The 22,603-nt window shown below is 49.8% G+C and overlaps 1 protein-coding gene across 3 annotated transcripts in view; it reads left to right on the top strand.

Annotated features, from left to right (window-relative positions):
- Positions 1-16,592, top strand: part of CLDN14 (claudin 14) — an 88,230-nt gene extending 71,638 nt beyond the window's left edge. For 2 of the 3 annotated variants that reach the window (XM_069567820.1, XM_069567829.1), the window contains one exon: positions 15,507-16,592. In XM_069567820.1, coding sequence (XP_069423921.1) covers positions 15,507-16,253 — 747 coding nt within the window. In that variant the 3' untranslated portion in view covers positions 16,254-16,592. Of the gene's footprint in view, positions 1-2,991; positions 6,091-15,506 lie in introns of those variants that run through there. The other variant, XR_011252189.1, reaches the window with a different exon arrangement.
- Positions 16,593-22,603: the final 6,011 nt, after the last annotated feature.

The raw sequence follows: 22,603 nt of genomic DNA, 5'->3' as shown, positions 1-22,603 counted from the left end.
CCTTACTGGAGGTGGAGTCTTACTGTTTGCAGGATGAATGGGTGCCAGGGCCATAGGCTCTTGGCTGGGCAGCCAACAGCAACCATGAGCAGAAATTTTCCAGGGGGATTATCTGCTGGGAGGGTGCCCCGAGATTGTCCTTGAAGGCAAGAAGGGAGCCGATGGGACTCCCATTCCTCACCTGGGGTTGGGGGTCCCCTGCCAGGGTGCAGGAAGGCTGTGAGCAGGATCTCTGGGCCCAAGAGGCAAGCGGTTCACCCTTGAACTTGGATGTGCACACACCCACACACCTACAGCTTCCCTGGAATAAGAAAGACATGAAAGCTGAGATTCAGAACATCAGGTCTGTTTCCACTGGCGGCCTGTCCTGGGCAGAGGAGACCAGCAATAGCTTTGTTTTCAAAAGGCTCCTCCTTGGCAGGTATTTACAGAGGCATCTGGGCTCCACTTAAATGAAGAAAAAAAACCACATGAAACCATATTTTTCATTCTGCAGAACACTGCAAAAGTGTCTCTTGTCCATTTCAACGTTCAAACTAGATGAACTCTTTGGTTTAAAGGAGGAACGTCTCAAAGTCCAGGTCGCGTGGGCCTGCCACCTCCATGGGCGCCCAGGACCTGGTGCCAGGGAGGGCACCTGCTGGGTTTGCTGGTCTGCGGTTACCGTCTTGAACTTAATCATTTTTGAACAAGGGATTCATTTTCATTTTGCACTGTTTCATCTGCAAGCTCTTTATGCGGACTTCTGCAAGCTGGAATCCCAGATTCGGCCCAATTCATTCTAAACTTCTCAAACGTTTTACAAATACATACATCAGATCAGCACTGGCCTCTCTCCAGGACTGACCCCATCATTTCTTGCCACTGCAAGTATCATTCTTTGGAGCCAGAAAGAGTTTTGTTTTCAAGGGCCACCCAGTGAAAGCAAAATGCCCCGGGGGGTAACTTCGTGGCTGATATTAACACTGCAGGTGGGCTGAATGCCCAAGAGGGGCTGGAATCCCAGAAAAAGGACCCAGGTGGTAAGAACAAGTTTGGGGGGTGGGACACTGGGAGGGCAGGAGCCAGAAGGTGGAGAGGTGAATCAGGAAACTGCCTCTTTCTAAGATGCTTAGCCATCAAAGAGGCAGCTTAGGGGTAGATAGAGCTGTAGGGTCAAGGATGGACATGTGACTCGAGTGCAGCTAGGAGTTGTGGATGGAGAGGTGGTTCTGATGGCAGAAGTGGTATGAGGGTGAAGGCTTTTAGGTAGATGAATACAACTGTCTCCATCTTGGGCTGCCCAGAGAAGGCCCCGAGTCAGCCAGCAGAGCCAGCAAGCAGAATAGACATCAGTACTGTGCCTCTTGGCTAAACAATTTCAAGCTCTCTTTTGGGGGAAGGGGAGGGGAGGATTTTGATAAATTTGACTTCGTATTTCTTTCGTTGTTGTTGTTTGTCTTTATCACTGATTAACAGTGTTGTGTTAGTTTCGAGTGTTTGGCAAAGTGACTCAGTTACACACCTGTATCTGTTCGTTTTCAAATTCTCTTCCCATTCATTACAGAATATTGACAGTGCTAGACGTTCCGCCCTTGTTGGTGATCTATTTTAAATATAGCAGGAACTCTTTGAAAGCTCCTGATAGAACCTTTACAAGTCACATGAATTAAGGCACCGATTCTCAAACCTGACTGCACACCCCAGCACCCGGAGAGAGGGGGGAAGTTAAAAGTTCCCATATTTTCAGAATGAAGCAGTGAATGAATGGATGGACCATGCTGTCTGGAGTGACTGGGCCTTTGGGGTCTCCTTAAAGCTCTCCAAGGGATGCTGACCCATCGGGAGAGTGGAGAGCTGCTGAATTCAGTTTCCTTGGCTGGAATACTCAGAGTTGGGTGAGCAACAGGGTGAAGCCTAAGCAGCCTCCTACTTGGGGGAGGCCGGGCCACCTCTCACACAAGCTAGGAAGCTCCCTTCCAGCAGAGACCTGCCCCGCAGTTTATTTGTTGAGCTGTCTGGGGTCGCACAGAGCACACGCAGTGTGAGCATTCCCGCTTGGGTCATATGCAATCCCGCCCCTCCGTGTCTCCCAGCCGGGTCTTCCAAAGTATGAAGCTATTGTCCTCCAGTTCCCCCTGTTCTGCAGAGAAGAACAGGATGTCAGGGGACAAGGACAGAGGGTGGCTTAGGAAAACACAAAGCGGAAGAGTGAGTTCCAGGACAGGGTGTTTATCGCACGGCGCTCCTGTCGGTGAAGGGCCTGAAGGGCAGAAGGGAGAGCCGGGCGAAGATCGACTTGCCCGTGCCCGGGTGGGTACTTAACAGGCATGTAACTTGCGTGCCGTTCCTCTTTCTAGCCCTCTGTCTCTTTCTCTCAACTTCACGGGCAGAGAATAAGTCCTTAATCAGGAAAGAAGCAACTTCGCAAACCACGCTGAAACCACCAGATTACAGACTGTTCTAAGTCATTCATGGCGGTTCCCTATCCACTGGTGGGCTGGTTCTGCCCCCCAGTTCCTGAGCCCGTCCCCTCCCCAGCCGTTCCTTGCACCATCGCTGGTGGTCCCACCCACCCCCGTTGTCTTCTTCGACCTCTCGTGGTGGCCCACCAAGGTTACCGTGCTTTGCGTCTCAGACTCCAGCCACAGCCTCCCGTCCTTCCAGCTCATTCCTCCCTGTCGTTCCTCCCCTCCTCCCCAGCACCATCCTCCACCCACCATTACAGCCACTCCCCTGTGTGCACGCCAGTCTCCCTTCTGCTCTCTCCCTTCATCATTTCTCCTAGAAGAATCCCCAGTCCTTTACCCTCCCTGCGCCCATGTAGTCCCACTGGCTGGAGGAGGCTGTCCAGCGGCTGATGGTCACAGAACCCTCAGAGGCCCTGGCTTCACACGAGCATCTACTGCTGACCTTGTCTTAGTCCATCAAGCTCCTGTTCTCCAAGGTAACCAGCACCTCCCTCTCCTCTGCGCAAAGCTTAAACACCTTTCCCACCATTTTTCTCTTCAGCGCATCTCCTTGCTTCCTCTGCCCCTGAGAAAACCGGGACACTCGGAGAACATCACCAAGTGCCCCGTGGCCACGTCCTCCAGGCTCCCTGCGTTGATTCGCTCTCCTGTTCCAGCCTGAGCCGGCCTCTCCAGACGTGTGCCAGGGTCCCTGACGTCCTCTGTTCAAGGACCTCTCTTCAGCATTATCAATATCTGCTTCTTACGGAGTCACTTCCGAAGGCAGGCAAACATGCTCTGGGTTCTCTCATCTTCAAATCAACAACAAAACAAGCATCCTCTCTTGACCGCACATCCCACCGGCAGAGATGCTTAACTGTTTTGTGTCTATTTATTGTGTTATTGACATTGTTGTTGTTTATTGGACTGGTTGTTTGTTTTGCCTTGGATTCAGTGAAGTGAAGCCAGTGTCTCTTCTCCAAATAATACTTTAAGATGTGTAAAACGATACCCAGGATTGCGAAGGAAGCCATTTATATTGAAATTCGGTTATCAAACATGTTTTAAATGTATTATTTATTTATTTGGGGCTGTGCTAGATCTTCGTTGCTTTGCCTGGGCTTGTCTTTAGTTGTGGTAGGAGGGCTTCTCCTTGAGGTGGCTTCTTTTGTTGCAGATTTTAGCAACTTTTGTTGCAGATTTTAGCAGGTTTTATGGCGTGCAGGCTTCAGTAGTTGCAGTGTATAAGCTCAGTTGCTTGGCAGCATGTGGGATTTCTTTTTTAATTGGGAATGTTTTATTTTTTAATTGAAGGATAATTGCTTTACAGAATTGTGCGGGTTTTCTGTCAGCCATCAATATGAATCAGCCATAGGTACACCCCTGTCCCCTCCCTCCCAAACCTCCTTCCTATCCCATCTTTCTCGGTTGTCACAGAGCCCCCGTTTGAGTTCCCTGAGTCATACAGCAAAATCCCATCGGCTATCTATTTTGCATATAGTAATGAAAGTTTCCCTGTTACTCTTTCCATACATCTCACCCTCTTCTCCCCTCTCATCATGTCCATAGGTCTGTTCTCTATGTCTGTTTCTCCATTGCTGCCCTGAAATAAATTCACCAGTACCATCTTTCTAGATTCCATATATATGTGTCAGAATACGGTATTTATATTTCTCTTTCTGACTTACTTCCCTCTGTATAACAGGCTCTAGGTTCGTCCACCTCTTTAGAACTGACTCAAATGTGTTCCTTTTTAAGGCTGAGGAGTATCCCCGGGATGGGGGAGCCTGGTGGGCTGCCGTCTATGGGGTCGCACAGAGTCAGCCACAACTGAAGCGACTTAGCAGCAGCACACAGTATTCTGTTGAATATATGTACCGCAGCTTCTTTATCCATTCATCTGTCAACGGACAGACGGCTGCTTCCCTGTTGTAGCTATCATAAATAGTGCTGCAGTGGGCACGGGTGCATGTGTCTTTTCCAATTTTGGTTTCCTCAAGGTATATGCCTAGGAGTGGGATTGCTGGGTCATATGGTGGTTTTGGCATGTGGGATCTTAATTCCTGGATCAGGGATCGAACCACAGTGTCCCCTGCACTGGCAAGCGGATTCTTAACCACTGGACCACCAGGAAAGTCCCTATCAAAGTATTTTAATATCATTTTGTCAATGGTAATTTATGCTTCTCTATCAGACCTAGCAGGGGTCTTATAACTAGCATAGTTTTGAAATAGCAACGATGGTAACTGATCTTCCCAGATACCTGCAATGCTGGTAGAACCATGATTTCTGTTGGTGATGAAGTCACAGGCACTAATCAGATCACTGTAAGGGGGTCATTATACAAGGACATGCTTTTCAAGGAGAAGATAGTGAAATAAATCATGCAACTGTTTTTCCCATCCAAGCTGACTGATACTGTGACTTCTATGGGCCCTCGACCCCAGATTAAGAACCCCGATCCTGCAACAGTTGCCTCATCTCCTGGTTCACTTGATGGTCCAAATCTTGGAAAGAATTCTCCAGGCTCATTCTGTCCTGTGCCCCTCTCTGTAGCTTATCCTGAAGCCACACCCATCACTTGGCAGAAACTGAGCTTGTCAAGGTCTCCGATGTCCTTCATGTTGCTCAATCCAACCATCATTTCTGGGGCTCAGATGATGTGATTCATCTGATGACTTGACCCAGTGGGTCGCACCCTCCAAGTTGGAACTATCCTCACTCACCATTCTCCCTCTGGGTTGCCTGCTCCCTCCCGCCACTCCCTGTGGTCCCCAGCTGGCTCCTCCTCCTCACCCCCATCTCTGCTGTTGGAGGCTTCCTGGGATCAGTCATCAGGCATCTGCTCTTCCTGATCCACACTCGCTCCCTAGGGGCTCTTACCCAGTCTCACGGCTTCTTTCCATCCTGCCCCTTTTTTTCCCCCTATGCTATGAGGCTTGCAGGATCTTGGTTCCTTGACCAGGGATTGAACCTACGTTACCACAACGAAAGCACCAAGTCCTAACCACTTGACCGCTAGGGGATTTCCTCAGTCCTGGCTCTCTGCTGTTGAGTTCCGAGTGGACTTCCCCACTTCCGTGCCCTCCCCGGACTCCTCTGCACTTGCACATCCAACCACAGTGTCCCCCTCCCCCACCAGATGGCGACAGCCATCTCAACCCAGCATGTCTAAAACCAAACTCCCCTTGTCTGCCCTTCACCCTCCAAACACAGATCCTCCCACTCCCCACTGTCTTCACCCTCAATAAATAGCAGCTCCATCCTTCCAGTTGCCCAAGACCTTAGAGCCACTCTTACCTCCAATATATCTCTTCTCAGCACCCACCTTTGTTACTGCTGGCATCTCTTACCTGGGTGATTGCAGGACTCATCTATGAGTCTCCCTGATTCAGCCCAGGTGTGACCTTGGACAAGTTACTTAACCTCTCCAAGCCTCCAAGTTTCTCCGTCTGTAAACAGGGATGCCACGCACGTTGTAGATTTGTTGAAGGATTAAGTTAATGCCAGTGAAAGCAGGTAGCCCGTGTCTGGAATATCATGAACACTGAACTGTGATTGTTTCTACCCTCATCATTAATAACTCACAGCTTCTGTGCACCTGGGCTTGAAAGGCTAAATTTACAGAGAACGTGCATTAAACATCATTTTTAAAATGCCTTTGTTTTTGGCTGTGCTGGGTCTTTGCTGCTGCTCAGGCTTTTCTCAAGTTGCACCGAGTGGGGTTTATTCTCTAGTTGCGATGCCCAGGCTTCCCATTGCGGTGGCTTCTCTTGTTGCAGAGCAGGGTCTCTAGTACGCGAAGGCTTCAGTAGCTGCCGCTCCAGGCCCCTAGAGCACAGGCTCCATAGTTGTGGCTCATGGGCTTAGCTGTTCAGCAACATGGAGGCTCTTCTCGGATCAGGGATCAAACCTGTGTCCCCTGCATTGGCAGGCAGATTCTTTACCACTGAGCCACTAAGGAAGCCCTAAAGATCTTTTTTTTAGCAGTATTTAATTTAGCATTTGTACATCTCAGCCTTATGTTCTCATTTGACACCATATTTTTAGTCACTGCTGTATAATCCCAGTTCAATGCTCAAATAAATCATTTTCTCAGGTTTACAAAATCCATCACATAGTTACCTTGTTCATGGAGGTTTCCAGCCCAGCTGGAAGTAACAATGTCCTGTTACTTATTTCTGTTTTGATGTAAGTCCTAAAGGGAGGGCCCTCTGAGATCTACTGGATTTCCAAGAGAAAGCTTGGACAACATAGGAGTTGCCTTATCCAAATCTGGCCTGGACCCCAAATTTGGGTTTTTATGGTCTATGAAACCAAGACATGTTGACTTAAGAAAACCAGACATGCAGGCTGGAAAGGTCTGCTATGTCCCTGAACGCAGCCCAGCCAATTACACAAAAGTGAAGAACTGAGCCCCCCAAACTCTTTGTGGGGTCAGTGGATTAATGCACTTTTCCAAGCTGGAGAAGCTGAGTCATCTGGCTGCCGTTTGGGTTACACACGGTAGTTGGCACTTGCTCTGGAGTTTTTACAACCACAGAAGGGCTTCCAAATCCCCCCTCCCCATGTCCTCTCTCTCCCTGGATTGTGTCCTCCACACTTTGGGATGTGAAGCCATTAGACCCTGCTCAGTGTCTGCTCTGGAAGGGAACTCACTTCTCATATTCAGACGTGGGTGTTTGTTTCTTTTTTTTTTCTGTAATTCCCCAGGCTGCCATTCAGTGATCATCTGTGTTGGTTTCCTGGGGCTGCCTTAACAAAGCACTGCAAACTAGGTGGCTTAAAACAATACAAATGTATTCTCTCACAGTTCTAGAGGCCAGAAATCCAAAAATCAGGCAGTCAGCTGGCCCTTTCTGCGGGCCACAAGGAAGGATCTGTTCCAGGCCTCTCTCCTCCTTTCTGACGGCTGCTGGTCATCCTTGGCTGTCCTTGGCTTGAGGCAGCATCACTCTAATCTCTGCCTCCGTCTTCAGATGGTGTCATCCCTGTTTCTTCATCTTCCCATAAAGACACCAGTCTTATTGGTTTAAAGATCTACCCTACCCCATAGGTCCTCATCGTAACTAAAAGTTACATCTGTAACGGCCCTATTTCCCAGTAAGTTCACATTCTGAGGTCTTAGGGGTTATGGGGCTTCCCAGGAGGCTCAGTAGGTAAAGAAGCCCCCTGCAATGCAGGAGATGGAAAAGATGCAAGCTCCGTCCCTGGGACAGGAAGATCCCCTGGAGGAGGGCATGGCAACCCACTCCAATATTCCTGCCTGGGAAATCCCATGGACAGAGGAGCCCAGCAGGTTACAGTCCATAGAGTCACCGAGTCAGACACGACTGAAGTGACTGGGCGCACGTACCCAGGGGTTATGACCTCGGCATCCCTTAGTGGGGAAACACAATGCAACCCGTAGCATCTCTTACGTAAATCTCTCCTAGAGAACACTCACACTAGCAGCTATCTAATCATCTAACACTTTTGAAAATAACCATATAACCTATGAGTTTGTTTTTTTGTTGTTGTTGTTTTTTGCTTTTCTCGTATTTTTCTTCTATGGCAGATTTTTTTAGTCACCTGTCCCCTGAAAAATGAATATAACATAGCCAATCTATACGACTATCTTGTCAGGAAAAAAAAAACCTACGCAGAGGCACCAGGGTATTTTAGTAAATGAAATTCAATCACTTCATTTTAAACATGTTGATCTACTACCTTTTTAATGGATTCTAATGAAATTTGGTGAGTTGAAATGAGAGAGAGAATGCCTCCTGGGAAACGGTTTAGGATTTTACGGTCATGGTAACTTAAGCTTGTAGATTTCACTAAATCAATAGTTTGTTCAATCTTGCTGAGTTGAAAATGGCCTCTGCAAGCATTTAACCACATCCCATGACTTTTATTCATATTATCACAGGATTTTCCCCAAAACCAGCTCTTGTTATGAAAAAAATAGTTTTTCCGTTACTCATCCAAAATAGAAGGGAAGTTTTCATCTATAAACTGTCATTCTATATGATTTGAGCAAGATATTTCACATCAGTTTTCCTGAATAATATCAACTATCCAAGCAGTCATAAGTTAACTATATAATTCTTCTGTCTCTGCCTCTTATGGAAAGACGGCAGTTCTTCCACACTGTGTGTACCTGGCATAAACGGCCTCATAAGCTTCAAATACAGATGCCTGCCAGTCTGAAAAATAACCCAAGGAAAGTTACAGAAAGCTTGGAATACTAATGAAGGAAACTTGGTTTTTAGAGCCAAAAAACCCACAGTCCAGCCCATCCTAAATGAATATGAAATGGTTTTTCCAAGGTACGGCTTGATCACTTTGTCATAATCTTGACATATTTGCACAAAAAGAAGTACTAAAATAGCACCTTTGGAGAATACCTGAGTTTCTAGGAAAGAGATCCCCTCCCTTTGCACATTATGAAGTAGCAAGCATCCAGCATGTGATTTAAGAATTACTGGTTGGAGTTATTTCATGCCGATAGTGCATAAAAGTTCTTTTTCTTTTCTCCTGTTGGGTAGTTTGGGTAATGTAGCTCATATAGATGAATCCAAATTTCCCTGGAGTTTTTATTTCCCAAGGTTTAGCATTTATGAAATATCTAAGCTATAATGAAGTCTAATTGGCGTGACAGGAAAGATATTACATTTTGAATAATTTTATTTTATAATGCAGTATAGTTGACCCAGTGGTAAAGAACTCACCTGCCAAGGCAGGAGATGCCAGAGACACAGTTTCGATCTCTGGGTCAGAAAGATCCCTGGAGAAGGAAATGGCAGCCCACTCCAGTGTTCTTGCCTGGAAAAGTCCAGAGGAACCTGGCAGGCTACAGTCCATAGAATCACAAAAGAGCTGGACATGACTAAGGGACCCAGCTCGCGCGCATCATTGATATTGCAAATACTGTGTTAGTTTCTGGTGTATACAGCAAAGTGCTTCAGTTGTACATATACAGGTGTCTGTCAGTTTCTCAAATTCTTTCTCACTTATCTTATTATCACAGAGCACTGAGCAGAGTTCCCTGTGCTATACAGTAGGTCCTTGTTGGTGGTGGTTGTGTTCAATCGCCCAGTCTTGTTGGACTCTTTGTGACCCCATGGACTGCAGTACGCCAAGCCTCCCTGTCCTTCACCATCTGCCAAAGTTTCCCCAAGTTCCTGTTCATTGCATCTGTGATGCCGTTCAGCCATCTCATCTTCTGATGCCCTCTTCTCTTTCTGCCCTAGATCTTTCCCAGCATCAGGGTGTTTTCCAGTGAGCTGGCTCTTTGCATCAGATGACCAAAACACTGGAGCTTTAGCTTCAGCATCAGTCCTTCCAGTGAATAATCAGGATTGATCTCCCTTAAGATTGACAGGGTTGATCTCCCTTAAAATTGACTGGCTTGATCTCCTTGCTGTCCAAGGGACTTTCAGGAGTCTTCTCCAGCACCACAGTTCCAAGGCATCAATTCTTTGGCCTCCTGCCTTCCTTACAGTCCAGCTTTCACAGCTGTACGTGACCACTGAGAAGACCATCGCCTTGACTATACGGACCTTTGTTGGCAGAGTAATGTCTCTGCTTTTCAACACGCTGTCTAGGTTTGTCATAGCTTTCCCACCAAGAAGCAATCATCTTGTTGGTTATCCATTTTAAATATAGCAGTGTGTACATGTTGATCCCAAATGCCCAATCTACCCCTCCAAACATCGCAGTTGGTTGAACCAGACATCTTTAATTGCTGAACATCAGAGCTGGGGCAACTCAGCATTCTTTCAGAGCCCATAACCATTGTGCTTGAAAGGCAGCTCTTCATTTTTCTGATAAAACTTTAGGAAACAAAGTCCAAGGTGTCTCAGGGGATCCAACACGTGTCAGGAGCCTGTGGAGCAGTCCTATAGGGGATGGCCTGTTCTCAACTGGCTGTGGATCCACTGTGACTGCAGGGCAGCCAGAAGCTGAAATGAGGTGCAAGAGCTCAAGTCATCTAGCTCTTCGCCAAGGCAGGAAGGCCCCAGTGGTTCTGGGGTGTAGAACCTTCCACACACTTGGCTCGGCCCCGGCATCCCGGGTATAACCTGCACGGCCTCTGCTCCAGGGCTGACATGCCCTTCAGCCATGCAGGTGGAAAGGACAAAGGACGTGTGTCCACTGCAGAGCTCTTCACAAAAGGGGCCGAAGAAGCCGGGGCAGTGAAGAAGCAGGAGCAAGGGCCAGGCAAACAACCCGCGCGTCCCTCGTCCCAGCGAAGCTCCCCAACTGGCCAGGGCTGTTGAAATGACCTAATTCAGAGGCCAGCTCCAAAGTTGACACAGCTGGGGTCCAGGCAGGCGGGGAGGAAACCCACCATGTGCTCTGGGTTCCTGTCTTGTTTTTGTTGTTTTTTTTTTTTTTAATTCCTTCCTTTAAAAAAAAAATGTAGCTCACAGACAACAGAGGAAGGAGACAACATAAAAGTTTATATGAAAAAGAAAAAAACCCTCGCCTTTCGGATGTGGCGCTCATGAACCAGATGCAGGGTAGGGGCCCACGGCCACTCTGCTGCACTTCACAGCTGCCCTTGGCATCGGTTTCCAGCCCTGGGCTTCCCTGAGACTTTCCGGGGGCACATCAGCGAGTCTTGCTGGCCCTCCTATTTGTGCTCATTCAACTCCCCCCAGCATCAAAATTATCCTTTTAAAAAATCAACCCTCTCTCATCATAGCTCCATTAAACTTTCAGCAGACTTCCACCCTCTAAGCCCACTTGCCAAAGTGATCTGACTTTAAGTTGTCCTTTGGCAAAATCGGGGGGGAAGGATGTCTCCAGTCAAATAAACTTAGGAAGTGCCACACAAGAGACTTTTCTGGGAGTTCAATGCATGCTTGCATATGGCCTACGATGAGAGGCCCTACCATTACCAGGTTTTCTCCAACATACCTGTCAAAACCATGGTTTCTCCAGTAGTCAGGTTGGATGTGAGAGTTGGACCATAAAGAAGGCTGAGCGCCGAAGAATTGATGGTTTTGAACTGTGGTGCTGGAGAAGAGTCTCGAGAGTCCCTTGGGCTGCAAGGAGATCCAACCAGTCCATTCTGAAGGACTGAAAGGACTAATGCTGAAGCTGAAGCTGAAGCTCCAGTCCTTTGGCCACCTGATGCCAAGAGCCGACTCACTGGGAAAGACCCTGATGCTGGGAAAGATTGAGGGCAGGAGGAGAAGGGGACAACAGAGGATGAGATGGTTGGATGGCATCACTGACTCGATGGACATGAGTTTGAGCACACTCTCGGAGATGGTGAAGGACCGGCAAGTCTGGCATGCCGCAGTTCATGGAGTGACAAAGAGTCAGACATGATTTAGTGGCTGAACAACAGCAACCTGGCATTTATGTCTTCCTTGAGACATCCTACCAACATAGCACCTCAAGAAGCAGCCACTGGGAAGCTTGGCCCGAAATCCTGCTTGCATGGGTCACTAAGCCACACACTGCTCAGCCAAGGGGTGCTTCCAGGGCTGTGAACCCCAGCGCAGGGCCCAGTGTTTCTTCCTGGAAGGCGTCCTCTTGTTACATGCAGCCCCACCCATCCAGCTGGTCAAGGTCTTTTCAGAACCTCATCCTTAGAACCGTTATTTGTCCCAAACGCACATCTCTCTATGAGCACGTGCACGTCTGCAGGAAAAGGGTAGCCCATGGGTGAAGCCAACTGCAGACCAGCTGACCTGTCCACACACCAGCCCCCTTGGGAGGCTATGCTTGGGCAAGTTTCCTTCTGAAGCTCCAAGATGAGTGGTTTCCAAGGAGATTCATTCACTTGAGGTTGTTTTTCCATCCAGGGGCCCTAAAGTGAAAAGTGGCTGGGCTGGGAAGTTGAATTATGACTTAAGACCAGTAGCAGCTGCTGGTAACTCCCGGGGAAGTGGGTGGAGAGCTGGGGTCTGGGAGTTGGGGGCTCATTAACACTCACTTTTAGCAACTCCTGCTGGCAGGAGTTTAAATATAGCAATCTAATGGTTTCTAAAATTAGCAGTCCTTGCTCTCCATAAATATTTAGAAGTCCAATAAACTCCGGTCCCCCTCCCTAAACCAGTGGGGTCAGCAGTCTTAGCGTTCATGCCACATTCTTTAGGCTCAGGATAGTGAGCGATTGACCTTGACAAGCAAGATCCCGGAGGAGCCTCAGAAGGCCCGGGATCAGGGACAGACAGTGCAGCCACCCGGCTGGAGGTGGCCTCGAGGGTTTACTGGGAGGATCTCCGAGGTCATTTGAAGAAGTCCTCAGCCTCCGGACTCCTTGGAGTAATTGATCATCCTGGTTTGCCTGGGACTGTCCCAATTTCAGCACTGAAAGTTCCTGACCCTGGCCACCTGAACCACTGTAGAAAGATATCTTTGGAAGAGGTGGGGAGAGTCAGCTATAGAGGATATACTCGTAACACCACTGCTAACCCTCACTCTAACTTCAGTCCTGTTGAATTCAAAAAGGAGGAAGTAAACCAGGGAAAATTCTAGCCAGGCCAGAAAATGAACTTTCATTCCTGCACCCGGGTCCCCCCCATGTGGAAAACAGGGCAGGGAACAGCTGCTGTTCCACACATCCGCTCTGGCGCCCCCTCTGCCGGCCGTGCCGCCTCCCTGGCAGTGACCTCTGGACAGCTGGCCCCCACCCTTCCCTGGGCAGCAGGAGCTGGGGGGGGGGTCTCCCCCACCCCACCCCCATCTCACCACTGCAAGTCCAGGATTTCCTTCCCATTTAGATCAGCACAGTGTGTTAAGCAGAGTTCCCTGTGTTATACAGTATGTTCTCATTATTTTTTATTTTATACGCAGTATCAATAGTGTATATGTGTCCAGCCCCCATCTCCCAGTTCCTCCCACCTCTAGGCATAGATTTTTAAATCCAGCAAGATTATTGTCGAGGTCCCCAGAGGAGGCATCACCTGTTACTAACCCAATCCTGCATTATGATTTAGTGGGAGGATTTCTTTACGACAGACTCAGGATTAAAGCCAAGAGGTCCTGGGGAACCCCAAAGACAGATCACAGGAGGAATTGCCTTGGGAGACTCCCTCTCAGCCCACTTTTGCTTCCTGCTTCCTTTCTGTGCTTAATTGCAGAATACTGCCCTGAGAAAGAAGGAAGATGGGGAGGGGGCGTGCCTTCTGAATTCTCAGCAGTTTGGGTTGCTGTAGTGACTTGTCACCAGCTGAGACCCTTCCCTTTTCCTCCCTTCAGAATCAGAAGACACTTGGGGGCCCTGAGGTCCAGTCCCTCGTTGCTGTTTTTTTTTAATGGTTTATTTGTTTTATTTATTTTTAATTGGAGGATAATCGCTTTACAGCGTTGTGTGGGTTTCTGCCGTACATCAGCGTGAATCAGCCACAGGCGTACATATGTCCCCTCCCTCTTGACCCTGCCTCCCACCCCCCACCCCTCCCAGCCCTTGAGGCTGTCACAGCAGCTCCCTCATTTTAAAGACAGGCCCCTAGTCACCCAGAGGGTGGGGGTGGCCCTGCGCACAGGACTCCTGACTCTCTTCCAGCAGGAGAGAGGAGCTGGGGTGTCCACTTGGGTGCTTTCGCTCCCCCTCCCTTCCATCCTCTCTTCTCCCTCCTCCGCCCCATCTCTCTCCTTCTTCCCTCCCAGTATTTCCTGAGTATCCTCTACATGCCTGCCACCACTTAGTACACACGTACTTGCCCCTAAGAAGGGTTTGAGATTTTGCTGTGGTTAACACGTTTTGGGGGCTTCCCAGGTAACGCTAGTGGTAAAAAAAAAAAAAAAAACAAACAAAAAAAAACCGCCTGCCAATGCAGGAGACATCAGAGGCTCCATTTCGATCTCCTGGTGAGGACAGTCCCCTGGGGGAGAGCTTAACAACCCACTCCAGTTTTCTTGCCTGGAGAATCCCATGGACAGAGGAGCCTGGCAGGCTACAGTCCCTGAAGTCACAAAGAGTCAGACACAACTGAAGCGACTTAGCACGCGTGCATGCGCGCATGCTCAAGTGTCCCAGATGCAAACCTTCTAAAAGGCAGTTCTAGGAATGGTCTTAAAGTGAAAATAGAAGAAAACTAAGGGATTGATTGAGCATTTGGCAAGACAAGGAATTAATTTAATGAAAAATGATTTCCTAATGAGGATGAAATGGCTCTGCACACCCCCACCCCGTATCTGAAAGCCAGGTTGCAGCCTCCGTCTGTGACAAGCCCACCCCTCTTCAGAGTGGTGTCAGGAGAGGTGCCTTGCCTGGAGGGGAGGGCCATTGGTTTATGGTCTTGGCCGTAGCACCTAAGAAGCTGATGCCTTGGTAGTTCCTGTCCCCTGGCATTAGGGGATGATCTCTAAGGTCACGCCTGGGATTCTGGAAGGCAGCATCTGACCTGCCCAGGGTGCCAACCCCTCCCTTCCTGAGCACACAGGGAAGCCTCCCGCTTTCAGAAAATGACTTGTCCTGACGGGCACTCTAAGCTATTTTCTAAGCCATAGGCAGCACAGGCTTACGAGTCCATTTGTTAACAATGATCAGTCCATTTGTCGATTTAGCAACCTCCAGTAAGTACATGAGTGACTCTTTGTGACCCTGTGGACTGTAGCCCACCAGGCTCCTCTGTCCATAGGATGCTCCAAGCAAGGGTTTGGAGGGCATGGGTTGCCATGCCCTCCACCAGGGGATCTTCCTGACTCGAACCCAGGTCCTCTGCACTGCGGGCAGATTCTTTACCCTCTGAGCTCCCAGGGTATCCCTAACAACCTTAGTGAATCACTGATCGAACAGAACAAAGTGCGAGTCTGCAGCAGTCTAGTCTGAGGATAGACATAAGGCAGAACTTCCCACGTGCAGCTCGTAAGCACTGAGACAAGTGGGGGCCCTGGGGCCCTGGGGTCCTTGGAAAGCACAGGCTGGCCTCATGACCCTCGCTCCTTCTAGCTCTGGCCTTCCAGGGAAGCTTAGACGAAGCAGCTCTCCTTGCACCCAATCAAGTCTCAGAAGCTATTTTTTTTTTTAATATGTTAATCGTGGTACCAACGGCCTATGGAAGTCTGGCATGCCTGGAGATAATCTTTAACCCGTTTCCTGTCTCCCCGCCCCGCCTCCGGCTTCATCAGGACTCCAGCGGGCGCCCGAGCGAGCGGGCAGCAGCCGGCGAGGCCATGGCTAGCACCGCCGTGCAGCTCCTGGGTTTCCTGCTTTGCTTCCTGGGCCTGGTGGGCACGCTCATCACCACCATCCTGCCGCACTGGCGTCGCACGGCGCACGTGGGCACCAACATCCTGACGGCCGTGTCCTACCTGAAGGGGCTGTGGATGGAGTGCGTGTGGCACAGCACGGGCATCTACCAGTGCCAGGTCTACCGCTCGCTGCTGGCGCTGCCCCGCGACCTGCAGGCGGCGCGCGCGCTCATGGTGGTGTCCTGCCTGCTGTCGGGCGCCGCGTGCGCCAGCGCCGTGGTGGGCATGCAGTGCACGCGCTGCGCCAAGGGCACCGCGGCCAAGACGGCGTGCGCCGCGCTGGGCGGCGCTCTCTTCCTGCTGGCGGGCCTGCTCTGCCTGGTGGCCGTCTCCTGGACCACCCACGACGTGGTGCAGAACTTCTACAACCCGCTGCTGCCCAGCGGCATGAAGTTCGAGATCGGGCAGGCCCTCTACCTCGGCTTCATCGCCTCGGCCCTGTCGCTCATCGGCGGCACGCTGCTCTGCCTGGCCTGCCAGGAGGAGGCGCCCACCCGGGCCCGGCCCCGGGCCGCCGCGGCCCCCGCGCCCGCCTACCGGCCCCCCGACGCCTACAAGGACAATCGGGCCCCCTCGGCCGTCTCGGCCTCGCACAGCGGGTATAGGCTGAACGACTATGTGTGAGTGCCCCCTCTGGGGTTCGGGGTGGCCTGTCCTCCCCCCGCACCCCACCCCCGTCTTCCGGAGCGCCCCCCGCAACCCTCGAGAGGCTGCGAGGACTTAGCCTGCCCACTGATGGATTCAAGGCCCGCCTGCCCCAGGTTTACTCGGGGACTGCTTTCACGTCCAAAGGCATCATGTGAACCTGAGGAAAGGGGCTTAGAACCGCAGGGAAAGGGGGAAATGAGAAGAGGAGAAAAGCTCTCCATACCAAAGGCTTAAAAGTAATCCTTGCTGGTTTTGTATTTATTCTATGTATTTATGTGGTGGTTTATGACAGCTGAATAAAAAAGTGACTTGGGAGTTTGGTCAGTGGGGTTTGTTTTGCAATCCGGGAAGAAGGCTTTTGGATGTGGTTGTCTGTGAAATGGACAATACCCATGTCTGTTTCCAGGCTGTTATTCTGTCCCCTGAGATGCTGGTAACCATGGTCAGCCCACTTCCAGGCTCTGCCTGAGGCAGGATGGGAAAGCAGAGGAGGGCTGGGCTGGTGCTCATCCCAAAGATGCCCGAGAGACATCACCAGAAACTGCCACCCTGTCCTGGCTTGAGAGGCCGGGCAGGAAGTCCAGGGTTTTGGGGGCGGGGGGAAGGTAATTGCCATAAACCGCAGAAGAAGGGCAATGTCATTTTCTACCTTTGCACAGGAGGGCCCCACTGGTAAGGCAGCAAAAGTCAGAAGGAAAAAAAAGAGTGGAACGTGCCTGGCTTTCCAGGCATTGGAACGAGGCCCAGGTAGGAAGGCTGCTCACCCCCGGGGCAGGATGTCACGGGCTTCTTTTCTGGGGACAGAAGTGTGATGGCAGCTGCTTCCAGAACAGACGTGGGAGCCTGCTGAGGCTCTTCCAGCTGGAAAGAACCGCTGGAAGGGCCAGGTGAGGCTGACTGCCTTAAGGACCCTGACGCTGCTTTCTGGCTGTGATCTAAACCACACTCACGCACACACCTGCTGTTACCCCATTAGCCAGGGAGCTTGTCTCTGTTGACGTGCCCCGAAGGCACCCTGCTCCAGCCTCTGTTTGAGCCTCAAGCTGTGATTCGGAAGAAAGTACCCCGTCCCGGGAAAGGGCTGTTGTTGTTGAGGCCCTCGGTCGTGTCCAGCTCTTCACAACCCTGTGGAGCAGCTGAGTCTGAGGGTTGTCCCGTGAAGCCCCTCCGTTCTCAAGGGGTCTTGGAAGAGGGCCACCAGGGCTCCAGCTGTCACTCTCTGCAGGGAAGAGAGCCACAGAGGGTCAGCATGAGCACGGGGCCGGGTGGCCAGGCTTGCTGGTCTGGCCTGGTGAGTCCCTGGCCCGGGGACCAGGGCGGGTGGAAGGGGAGGCCCCCTGGCCAGGATCAGGAAGCCGGACAGGCCCAGCCCTGCCGCTCTGACTGCACACTTCCTCCTAACCAGGTTGTCGGGGTCACTGAGAGGGTTACAAGAAGCCCAGCTGCCATGTGCTTCCCTGAAAGCAGAGCCTCCCACCAGGAAAGTGTGCACCCAGCTACCCTCTTCTGATTCCTTTAAGCCTCACCAGCTACACCTAATAAGCTGCATCATTGATGAGATCTCACAACAGGAAAACCTTTTAGCGACATGAAAAATCGGGGTGTAAAGGACAGTCCAACACAGACACATTTCTTTTCTATTTTGTGCTGACCTCTAGACCCCAGGCAACAGGGGCCTCTTCTGTTAGGAAGGAGAGGGTACCATACATTTTAGCCTCCATCTAACCCTGGAGATGCAGGAGACAGGAGACCTGGGCTCAATCCCGGGTGGGGATGTTCCTCTGGAAGAGGAAATGGTGACCCACTCCAGTATTCTAGCCTGGAGAACCTCATGGACTGAAGAACCTGGTGGGCTACAGTCCGTGGGATCGCGAGGAGTCAGACGTGACTGAGCGTGCATGCCAGCAATCCTGGAGAAGCTAAAAGGGTCTGAGATATGCTATCCTATTTAGGTCAGGGATTTAGATCAGAAAGATCATCATTTATTTATGAAAAAACAAGCAATTTCTACTCTTCAAATTATATCTGAATCAATAAAGAAGAGAAACAAAGTTTCCTTAAAATAAAGTAATATTCTACAGTCCTTACTTGATCACAATTTAGAATATGTTTAGTGAAGTTGTTCTAGTTAATGGATCGATTACAAATTTAAAGATAAAAATAGCTTTTTAAAATTTGAAGTATAGTTTATTTATAATGTGTTAACTTCAAGTGTACAGCAAAGTGATTATTATATATTTTTTCAGAATATTTTCCATTAAACGTTATTATAAGATATTGAGTATATTTCCTTGTACTATACAGTAAATTTCTCTATTTTATATATAGTAATTTGTATCTGTTAATCCCGTACTCTTAATCTGTCCCTTTCCAGCCTTTGGTAACCATAAATTTGTTTTCTATGTCTGTGAGTGTGTTTCTGTTTTGTATATAGATTTGATTGTATCATTTTTTAGATTCCACATATAAGTAATAGCATATCTGTCTTTGTTTGACTTACTTCACCTCATATGAAAATCTCTAGGTCTATCCCTGTTGCCCCAAATGGCAATATTCCATTCTAAAATAGCTTTACCAAACTCTTTCTCTGAATTCTGTCATTCCTCAAGTAAAATATTTTTCTCTCTTCTTATCAGGTGAAAGACTAATAATAATCATGATTATAATTTATTAAGCACTTACTATGTTCCAGGCATACCTTTTATTTATTAATTTGATCCCAAAAGATACATGAGAACCCAATGAATAAAGACTATTTTAACTCTATTTTACAAAGTGAAAGTGAAAGTGAAGTCACTCAGTCGTGTCCGACTCTTTGTGACCCCATGGACTGTAGCCTACCAGGCTCCTGCCTCCATGGGATTCTCCTGGCAAGAGTACTGGAGTGGGTTGCCATTTCCTTCTCCAGGCCACTTTACAAAAGAGGACATCAAAGTTCATAGAGACTAAATTATTTGCCCAGGGTCGCAGAGCTAGTGAGCAAAAGACCCAGGATTCGAACCCAGACAGGTAAGCAGGAAGCACACACACTAATTCAAGTAGAAATGTGTGTGTGTGTGTGTGTCCACGCTCAGTCATGTCCAGCTCTTTGCAACCCCGTGGACTGTAGCCTGCCAGGCTGTGGAAGCCTCCCTGGAGCTCCTCTGACCATGGAATTTTCCAGGCAAGAATACTGGAGTGGGTTACCATTTCCTACTCCAGGGAATCTTCCTGACCCAGGTTTCAGACCTGGTTCTCTTGCCTCTCCTGCAGTGGCGGGCAGTTTCTTTACCACTCTGCCACCTGGGAAGCCCACAGTCATGACCCGTAGCCTAATTACTTTCACGTTCAGACTATTTCCAAACAGGTGAATCGTTTCATGACCGTATCTAGTTCTTTCCAGAGCCATCACCCCACCAAGCTTCTGTTAACTGGGTTCTGGCTGGATTAGATGAAATGCAGAGGACCCATAGGTCCAAGCCTGAATCCTCACAGAAAGCACGAAGTGACACACACCTGACTCTGGCCCACAGCGGGCCCACCAGCGAAGACCTCCAGTCCCTCCTTCACGTAAGTGGGTAAGAACGCTGCTCCCGGTTTCCTCTTGCTCCCTTTCTCTCATTCACAGCCAAGACATGACCTCAGGTCCTGTGATTCCCCTTTCTTGTCACGTAACAACCACCAGGGCCAACCTGCGAATGCCTGTTTCTGCCCATAACCAAGGCTGTTTTGACTGAGGCATGGTCTCCTTTCGAGGTACAAAGCATAATCCCAAATTTCAAAATGAAAAGGAAACATGAGCCAGACTCTGATGTGTTCCAGGAAACTGTTGTTATGAATGTAAATTACCCTATGACCCTCATGGGATAAGGAATGCTATATGTCTTTGCTTCCCTAAATCAAATCAAATTTGGCTCCAATCCAGAGAGGTCTAAACCCTGCCATGTCTCCCTGTTCCCTCCCCTGCCTTTGGGAGGCACAGGGCCCCAGCTCTCCTGGAGGCCCTGGACTTGGAGGAGGGGGAGGCTCAGCCTTTAGTCCTTGGGGTTGCCCTGGTTACCTGCTGACTGCCAGGTGCTGAAACCTTCACAACCCAGGGCTGGCAATGCTGCTCCTAGGTCACAGCCCATCCGTCCTCAGCCACTACCCAGCCCCTCCCTGGCCCTTCTGTGTGAAGGAGAGCTGGAACCTTCTCCCCCAAGGAACACTAGACCCAGGCCCAGTCTCCAGGAATCCACTTCCTGAAACGGATTCACACCCCTCCTATACTCAAAGCACCAAGATGTCCTCCTTCTTGGATAAGACACCCTAATTGCTTGCTGCTGCTGCTGCTAAGTCACTTCAGTCGTGTCCGACTCTGTGCGACCCCATAGATGGCAGCCTAACAGGCTCTCCCGTCCCTGGGATTCTCCAGGCAAGAACACTGGAGTGGGTTGCCATTGCCTTCTCCAATGCATGAAAGTGAAAAGTGAAAGTGAAGAAGTCGCCCTAATTGCTTAAGCCTTCTGAAATCAACAGTGTTATGCCCTCCTCCGGGGATCTTACTGACCCAGGGATTGAACCCGCATCTCTTACGTCTCCTGCACTGGTGGGTAGGTTCTCTACCACTTGGACCACCTGGGAAGCTCAAGCCTTCTGAAATAAAAAAATTAAAAAAAAAAAAAACACGAAAACCTCTGAAATCCCCAGAGAATCCTCCATTCATATCAGCCACTGTTGTCCTGCATAGAAATAATTTGTGAACTACTGTGCGTTCATAATGTGTATAACAACTGTCCATTACTTGACAGGAATACAATAAGTCCCCTACATACTAACCTTCAAGTCTCAAACTTTTAAAGATGCAAATATGCATTCACGTGTTGTCACCTAAGGCAGTTCACGTGTCTGTCGTACGTGGCCACGTGTGTGCGCTTCCACTACGAGCGGCTGTGCTTCTGTGTGATTCCCTGTGCAGGACTGTATAGAGCACAGCAGCACAGTGTCCTTAGTTCGAGTCCAGGATGCATAAAAGCAGCACTGCTGTAGCCGGCACTGCCAAGATGTCTCAGCTGGTGTACTGCACTGCTGTGCTTTTCAGAGTACTGTACTGGAAGATTACAATGTTTTCTTTAGTCTTTGATTGTTCTTTACGTATTATTGGTATGAAAAGTGTATAGACCTGTTACAGTACAGTCCTAGATGGCCATTTGTGTTAGTTGGGTACCTAGGCTAACTCTGTTGGAGTTGTGAACAAATTGGACTTAGGATCTAGTTCTCAGGATAGAACTCATTCATATGTAGAGGACTTACTGTGTACCAGAGGTGAAACTGGGGTCTGCACCCTAATTGGCCACAAAGCCCCGTGCCATTCTGCTTCTCCTGCCTTGGGTCCTTTGTGCTTCCTCACTCCCAGGTGGCGGGAACGTCGCCTGTGACGACTCAGTTCAGTCGCTCAGTCGTGTCTGACTCTCTGTGACCCCATGGACTGCAGCACACCAGGCCTCCCCGTCCATCGCCAACTTCCAGAGCTTACTCAGACTCATGCCCTTTGAGTTGGTGATGCCATCCAGCCGTCTCATCCTCTGTCGTCCCCTTCTCCTCCTGCCTTCAGTCTTTCCCAGCATCAGGGTCTTTTCCAATGGATGGTGACAATCCGGGCATGAGATGGGGGCCTGGACCAGGCGGCAGCCGTGGAGAGGGGAAGAGATTGGCATGTGCCTGAAGGTGCACAGAGGTGATCACATTTGCTGATGGCTTGATTGTGCGGTGTGCAAAAAGAGGCTTAAAGGGGGGTGCCAAGATTTGGGACTGAATTAAGTGGAAGAATAGGATCCCCATTTCCTGAAAGGAGACTCTGGAAAGAAAGAAAGGAAGAAGGGAAGGGGAGGGGACGCAGGGAGGGAGAGCAGGAGGGAAGAAAGAAAGGAAGAGAAAGAAAGAAAGGGTTCGGTCAGGTAGAATTGTTTGGCGTGTGTTTGATCTGAGCTGCCTCGAGTGGAGATGGCCAGTGGGGCCTCACACGTGTGAACTTGGAGCCGAAGGACAGCCCCACATGGGGCCTCAGCCCGGGATGCGATTAGCCGCGCAGCTAGAAAGGGTCCCGTGGGACGTGAACGCAGATGAGCCACCAGAGAGGCTGAGGGTCTCACTTTTGGGGCTGGGAGGGCGAGGGGGGTCCGGAAAGGCAACCAGAAACACCCCGTGAGCTAGGAGTGCCAAAGAGGGGCGGCTCCGGAAGCCAGGAGAAGGGAGCCATCCGCGGTGTTCAGCCACCTCCCTCTGTCTTCAGGGAACGCAGGACTTAGCCACCGCGATCGCTGCGTTTCCCAGATGAGGAAATGGGGCTTTGGAAAGAAAGGCAGTGG

The sequence above is a fragment of the Ovis canadensis genome, chromosome 1 (genome assembly GCF_042477335.2).
Source record: "Ovis canadensis isolate MfBH-ARS-UI-01 breed Bighorn chromosome 1, ARS-UI_OviCan_v2, whole genome shotgun sequence".
NCBI lineage: Eukaryota > Metazoa > Chordata > Mammalia > Artiodactyla > Bovidae > Ovis > Ovis canadensis.
The sequence above is the reverse complement of the archived record's forward strand: the minus strand, read 5'-3'. Positions and strand labels throughout refer to the sequence as shown.